The 6,609-nt window shown below is 52.7% G+C and overlaps 1 protein-coding gene across 1 annotated transcript; it reads right to left on the bottom strand.

Moving 5' to 3' along the window:
• Window positions 1-1,441: 1,441 nt before the first annotated feature.
• On the bottom strand, window positions 1,442-5,785 carry Sncg (synuclein gamma). Its single transcript, XM_027389448.2, has 5 exons — window positions 5,596-5,785; window positions 4,759-4,800; window positions 4,310-4,437; window positions 1,913-1,978; window positions 1,442-1,684 (listed from the first exon to the last, which is right to left on the bottom strand). Exons 1-5 carry the CDS (start codon window positions 5,714-5,716, stop codon window positions 1,664-1,666), a joined length of 378 nt encoding a protein of 125 aa, XP_027245249.1. The 5' UTR covers window positions 5,717-5,785; the 3' UTR covers window positions 1,442-1,663.
• Window positions 5,786-6,609: the final 824 nt, after the last annotated feature.

The following is a 6,609-nucleotide window of genomic DNA, read 5'->3' as shown; positions in this document are numbered from 1 at the left end:
GGGAACCCTGTAGGTGCCTGCAGGTTGCAGAAGGGTCTTCCTGGAGCAGGCTGACTGATGTTTGTCATTTGAGTCTGGAACAGGACTCAAATGGGGGAGCAGAGAGTGCAAAGGCTCTTAGAGACTTCGTAGGTCTACTGCCCAGTCTAGCCTTGGTCCTCTGCTTTCTCTTCTGGCCCAGATGGGGACAACTTCCTGAAATTTGTGAGCTGGGTAGGTAGTGTGTGCAGGAACACTGCCTGCCCTCAGCCTCTCTACCCTTCCTTCTATCTGTGGGACCATTGACCCTCAGTTTTCTCCTTCCTCCTCAGAGGTGGACTCACCTGGATACCGAAGCTCAAGGGCAGGTGGACTGGGCTTTCCTTGACCCCTGCTCCCTATTGCACAAGCTGGGTGGGAGTGTCTTGGACCAGTGTGGTCTCCAGTTCTGGCTTTGGCATTGGAGACCTGGACTTCAAAGTTCTGAACCCCAACTGAGTATCCAAGACAAGGATGAGATCCCTGGGAAAGTTTCCAAGGATGAGACAGCTTAGTGCTAGACCCCAGTCAAGCTAGGTACCTGTACTGTTTTGAAATTTTGGAGGGGTGAGGACTCCGAAATAGTACCCTGGAGGCCATGGCACAGCATGGGATCAAATGGTTCCGGAACAAGGCCATCTGATTTGTGCACAGTCCTAATGCATCTCAGCTTTGTGCTCTTGGCAAGTTGTTTAAACTCTCGGTTCCTTAATTTCTTCTCAAGGCTTATTAAGGTACATACCAGCTGTGTTTATTCATTCATTTGCTATACTGAGGACTAAACCCATAGCCTCCAACTTGGTAGGGAAGCAATCTACCACTGAGCCATATTCACAGTTCCAAATATACCAATGCCATTTTCTTTTGTTTATGCTGTCCTGTAGGCTCCTGGGCTTGGCAGGAAAGGAAAGCCCACCTGTGTGAGCATGCCTGGAGCCAGGTGGGAGGTGCCTCAGCGTCATTCTGCTCTGCTATGTCTGTCCTCACTATGGTTGTCGACGTGTTCTGGGGAAGGCATAAGGTGCCCCTGTCTCCATAGCACACAGGCTGAAATTGTACAGACATCCTCATCCTCTGCCCACCTGAGCATCCTCAGACATGATGAACCAGGCAGGTGGTAGGATCCACTCTAAAGGGGCACTGAGGCTGAAACTGGGACTGTCTGGTTGCACTCCTGTCATCTGGGGAGCTGAGAGAAAGGCCACCACCCTACTGCTGTGAAGGGGACAGTGCTCCTGAAAGCACAGGTTCCAGAACTCTGTATGTCTTGAAGTGTACCTGGTTCCGTCAAAGGCTGAGCAGGTGTCTGTCTCATGGGAATGTCTAAGGGGCTTTATGATGATGGCACAGCACAGAGAAGAACCATGGGTGGGAGTTGGGCTCAGGTTTTATTTGGACTCATTAAAAAAAAAAATTACAGCAGCATCTGGTCTGTGGGATCCTAAGGACCATAGGGCAAAAGGAGCCAGCAGGGGGCGCTGGCACTGGCAGCAGCGTGTGTGGACAGGCTTGTGGCACCAGGCTGGGGAGCAGAGAACATAGACAACCTGCAGGACACTCTAGGCAGGGCACTTATTGTGCCAGGTAGGAACAGGGTCCAAGGCAGAAGGGTGTCCCTTTGGCCTCTGTGGCTGATGGCAGCATCCTAGTCTCCTCCACTCTTGGCCTAGCAGGGAGGGGAGGGAGGAAAAGAGAGGAGGAGGGAGGAAGAGAGACACACTCAGCTCCAGGCCTGGAAAGGGTCACTAGAAGGAGATCATGCATTTAGGCTGCCACACCCACATCCCTGTGGGTGGCTGTGGAAGGTTTCCCAGGACTCAGAAAGAAGGATTTCTGTATGTCGATCAGGTTTCTATCAGAACTTTCTGGTGTACTCTGGGAGCCTTGCTCTTACCTCTTCATCCTTCTCTTGCTCTTTGGCCTCCTGGTCCTGTGCAGGAGCAGGTTGTTCCAAGTCTTCCTACAGGGGTGCAAAGAGGACATGATGCTGTGGGAAGATACACTGCCTCCTCAGCTGCCTGCAGCCAGGGCCTCCCCTGCCAGGTCTCACAGATGAGCAGAGACCTTTCATCATCTTACTGTACTTAGAATATCTGGAGGTGCCGAATTCCCAAGACATCTGTGTGTACCAGATACCCTGCAACCCAGCTTCATCTTCCACAAACAGATCCCAAGTCATAGGTACTTGCCTCCCTACATGCTTAGGTTTCTTAGGTGAGGAAGCCTGGAAGATGTGGAGTAAGGTTGAGAGTGGGCAGAGACCCTTGAATCACATGAACCCCCCCCACACACACACACACTCAGGCCATGTGAATAGTTGCATGCCATCATTGTTCACAGAGTCCCTGAGGACAGAGGTCAGGGTCTACTAATACAAGGCTTCAGAGCTCAAAGGGTCAGAGCTTGTTGGCATCGGTCCTGTTTGCTCCAGGTCCCTCTTCTGGCTTTTGGGATGGGCTCTTGACTCAGGCCTGTCTTCTGTCTCCCCACTCACCACAACATTTGCTTACATGGTCATGACAGCAGGGAGTTTAGAACAAGATTGATGGTATATCTGAAGTCTGTTCTCAGAACCTGTGTTATCTCAGGGCCAAAAGCAATGAGAGACAAAAGGACACAGAACTATCAGCCAGGGTCACACAGAACCAGGCTCTTTGGATGAAGGGCAAGTAACTTTTTGCCTAGGCATACTACCCCAAGAATGGCACCTGAAACCTGTGGTATGAGTGGCCAGAGAGCCATGCTGCATTCTTGAAGTTCACTGGTAGGGCTAGGGTATGGTGTCAGAATCAGTCTGTGTCACTAGGTAATGACTCTTCCTTGGTACAGCTCCAAGGGCTCAGTAGCTTCTTCAGGGTTAGCCAGGGGTAGCCTGAAACTTGCTCCTAGAATCCTTCTTGCTAGGGGCTTGGGAGGATGCTTCCTGGGATGCTTGTAGCACTGGTAACAGTGGTGATGATGGTGGTGTTGGTGGGTGTTCCCCATGTATCTGGCAGAACTGCTTCCTGGCATCCTTTCTCTGCCTTACCCCACAGCCCCATGCGATGGAGCCCCTTCAGATGAGGAAATGTGGATCCAGAGAGAGTCTCTTTCCAAAGTTGCACAGAGGTGCACCTGCATACTCCAGTGACAAGGGACCCTGTGCTGGCCCTAGCAGTAGGTGTTGGTATGGGTGACACCTCCCCTTTCACCCACTCCTCAGAGCAGTCTTCTGCAGCATTGCCTGGGTGGGACCCTAGAGCTCCACCATTGGGGTAGCCTGTTGTAAGTATGGGGGCCACAACAAGATGACAAGTCTTTGGACTCAGCTTCCTCCCCAGCCTCCATCCTGGAATCCCCAACCCTGCACTATCTATACTCACTCTTTCAAGAGTATAGCTCACAAGCTGGCCACTCATGGAGGCTCCATACTCACACAGACTAGCCATGAGACTAGTCATTAGCTCATCACCTAATTAATGTCTCTGGGCTTTCCTTTCCACATCCCATTTTGTGGAATTTGGGAGCCCATTAAAAGGGTAAGTGTAAAATGCTTAAAGCAGAGCTTACTGTTTGGCAAGTGCTGAGACAGCTCCTACCTCTGGCATCTATCCCTAGAGAGCGTGATGGCTCTGTTCTTTCAGCTGCCTGCCACACACACACACACACACACACACACACACACACACACCCGTTCACACAGGCATCACATGCATACACCTCCATAGACATCTCCACCATTCCTACAATGCACACACAACCCACATGCTCACACAAAGACTTCAGCAGAGGGTGGAGCCAGAGCTCTACTGCTTGTCCACCACAAGTAGGCAGTGCTTCCCCCACCTTTTCATGGGGAGGCAGCAGCCAGACTGTGGGACAGAGGGAGGTTGGACAAAGGATAACAGGTAGCTCTGGTGGTGGCTAGGAAACTTTAACCTGCCTAGAAGGCTGCCTTTCACCATATAGGGCCTATATTCACTTGTAAAATTTATTCCTATATGTCAAAAGTGATGGGCTGGGCATAGTTTGAGTGTCACTTTCCTCGTGCATAAAATGAATCCCGGTGGCAGGGGAGGAAGGGAGGGAGAAGGGAACTGGGATTGTCTTGTAATTCAATCTTGTTTGTAATTCAAATATATAAAAAATAAAAAACTAAAAAAAAAAAAAAAAAAAAAAGAATCCCAAGTCCCCAGCACACACAATGGGTGCTGCCTGTGAAGTCAGCCATTGTCTAACATTCTTTCTCCATGTGCCCAACAGTGTCTTCTGTTGCCAGGGAGCCCAGGGAAAGGACATGAGCCGGGCTTACCTTGCGTACCACCCCGGTGGTGACCACAATATTTTCTGCCTCCTCCACGGTCTTGGTGGCCACTGTGTTGACACTGTTGACCACAGCTTCGCTGACAGCATTGGCCTGCTCCTTGGTCTTCTCAGCCACTGCAGAGGATTAGGGCTGGACTCAGCCCCCGCCCACTCCACTGCTGCCTACCCAAGTTGGAGAGAACAACCCCTTCCCAAAGCTTGGATGTCTGAATCTTGGTTGTTTCCATGCCTTTCTCTGACTCTAGGGCAGCAACAATGTGATGGACAGGGGATGGGGGTGGAGGGGATAGCAGGAGCCTACTCTGGTCTGTCTTAGGGAAAATAGTAGTTTGGGTCACCTGGGGCTTTGGGCACCAATTGATACAAGGAGGACTCTAGGTGGGGCCCTGGGTGTAGGGCAAGATTCTTGGGGTCCCTGATTGCAGGCCGCCTTACCTGAGGTAACGCTTTGTACCACGTTTTCCTTGGTTTTGGTGCCTATTGGGGGGAAGAAGTGTTCAGGCAGTCAAGGTGAATAGCTGGACATCCTGGGGCTGGGGCGGGGGAGGGGGCAGGGGCAGGAGGGTATGGGGATGTTGTCTGGAGACAGCAACCCCTTCAGAGGGACATTTCCTGCTATGTCTGAAGGACAGAGAACAGACGGGAAGGAGACAGGACAGGAAGAGGGGACAAAAGAGACCAGGCCTAAGGTAGGGTCACTGGTGGGTCTATGGACCTTGCATGGGTGTGGCCTATGCCTCAGAAACAGCAGCTGAACAGGGCAGAGAAAGCTGAGTCACAGGCTTGGCCACCCCTGCCCCCTCTTTGGAGGGAGACCAGAGAGCTGGGGTGGGTTCAGCACTCAACTGGGCCCATCTCCATAGCCTACCCCTTGCCTCTAGACTAACAGGGGTCATGTGGCCTGGCTTGGCTGCAGCTGCTCCCATTGGAGAAAGTGGGGCCCATATGAGCAGATCATTGCCTCCAGGTCCCCAGGCTTAGGAAGCCCCAGGCATGCATGTGATGCTTTGGCATGTAAATACTCAGGTGGTCTGAGTGGCACTCTGATCCTGTCCTAGAGACCTCAGAGTCCCTGGCCCCAAAGTTCCAAAGATAACTAGATACTGGCATATCCTCCAGGGTGTGTGGACCCTGCCTCAACAATCAGATTTCATCTCTCAAAATGCTCCCCAGAATCTATGGGGACTCAGCAGAGGGAAGGTAGTGGGATCTGGCCTTCTCCATTAGGGATCCCGCTGCCCCGCCCTGCCCCGCCCCACCTGCCACACTCACCCACATACATGACCCCCTCCTTGGTCTTCTCGGCTGCCTCTGTCACTCCCTGCTTGGTCTTTTCCACGGCACCCACCACACCTTCCTTGGCAATGGAAAAACCTTTCTTGAAGACATCCATGGTGGTTACAAGGATGGGACCTGACTGCTGCGAGCTACTGACTGGAGCCGGCAAGTGCTGCTGCAGCCGCTGCCCCTGCCACTGCCGCCGCCGCCGCTGCCTCTTATTGATGTGGATGAAATATTGATGCTGTGGCTGCTGGCTGGAGCTCAGCCAGCCCAGGGCAGGGTGGAGGCAGGGAGGGAGGGCTGGAGAAAAGCATGTCCCAGGGGACACCAGAGAGCAGGGCCCGGGCCCTACTGGCTCAGTTCTTCCCTGCTGCCTCCTGTCATCCCAGGGGAAGGGGGCTTGAAGAAGGTTAGACAAATCCTAATCTGTCGTCCCTCATTCATCCTTGGAAAACCATGGTGGTCTTGTGCCCAGAGGACAAGTGCCTCGGCGGATGCCTCAAAGTCCCAGGTTGGCAGGGGTGCTGATGCCTCAGTTTCCCAGGTTGGCAGGGGTCACAGCCTGGCCAGAGAGTGACCAACCTGCAGGATGCCCCGGTTGTCCAGCTACCCACATCATCCCGGATGCTCCTAAACCTGGGACTCCATTTAAACCTGTCAGAAATCTGAGACCAGAAACACACAAAGCTTCCCTGATGCCCTGGACAGGGTTGTATGCTGTGTGATTCAAGCATAGTTCCTTTCTTTCTCTGAGCCACCCACCTGCTGGTTCCCATAGCCCAGCACCAAAAGGTGCTGAGAAGGCATGATATGCCTGTTCCCCACTTCCTGGCCAGCAGTGTGGGTGGCACTAGATCTCCGGTGGCTGACACTCTCTACCGTTCTATCTCCAGACCCAGAACAGTGTCCTGCAGAAATGGTTTGATAAGGCCACCCTCATGTGTCTCCCACACCCCCAATGTCCTGATTCAAGTGTCCTTAGGACACAGGAATTGGCCTGGTGGT

This window comes from Cricetulus griseus (genome assembly GCF_003668045.3).
Source record: "Cricetulus griseus strain 17A/GY chromosome 1 unlocalized genomic scaffold, alternate assembly CriGri-PICRH-1.0 chr1_1, whole genome shotgun sequence".
NCBI classification, from domain to species: Eukaryota; Metazoa; Chordata; class Mammalia; order Rodentia; family Cricetidae; genus Cricetulus; species Cricetulus griseus.
The sequence above is the reverse complement of the archived record's forward strand: the minus strand, read 5'-3'. Positions and strand labels throughout refer to the sequence as shown.

Coding starts and splice junctions, on each gene's coding strand:
- Sncg (XM_027389448.2), bottom strand. CDS start 5,716: ATGGATGTCTTCAAGAAAGGTTTTTCCATTGCCAAGGAAGGTGTGGTG. Junction 4,801..5,595: donor GGAGGGGGTCATGTATGTGG/GTGAGTGTGGCA, acceptor TCCCCCCAATAG/GCACCAAAACCAAGGAAAAC. Junction 1,979..4,309: donor CCACCGGGGTGGTACGCAAG/GTAAGCCCGGCT, acceptor GCACCCCTGTAG/GAAGACTTGGAACAACCTGC.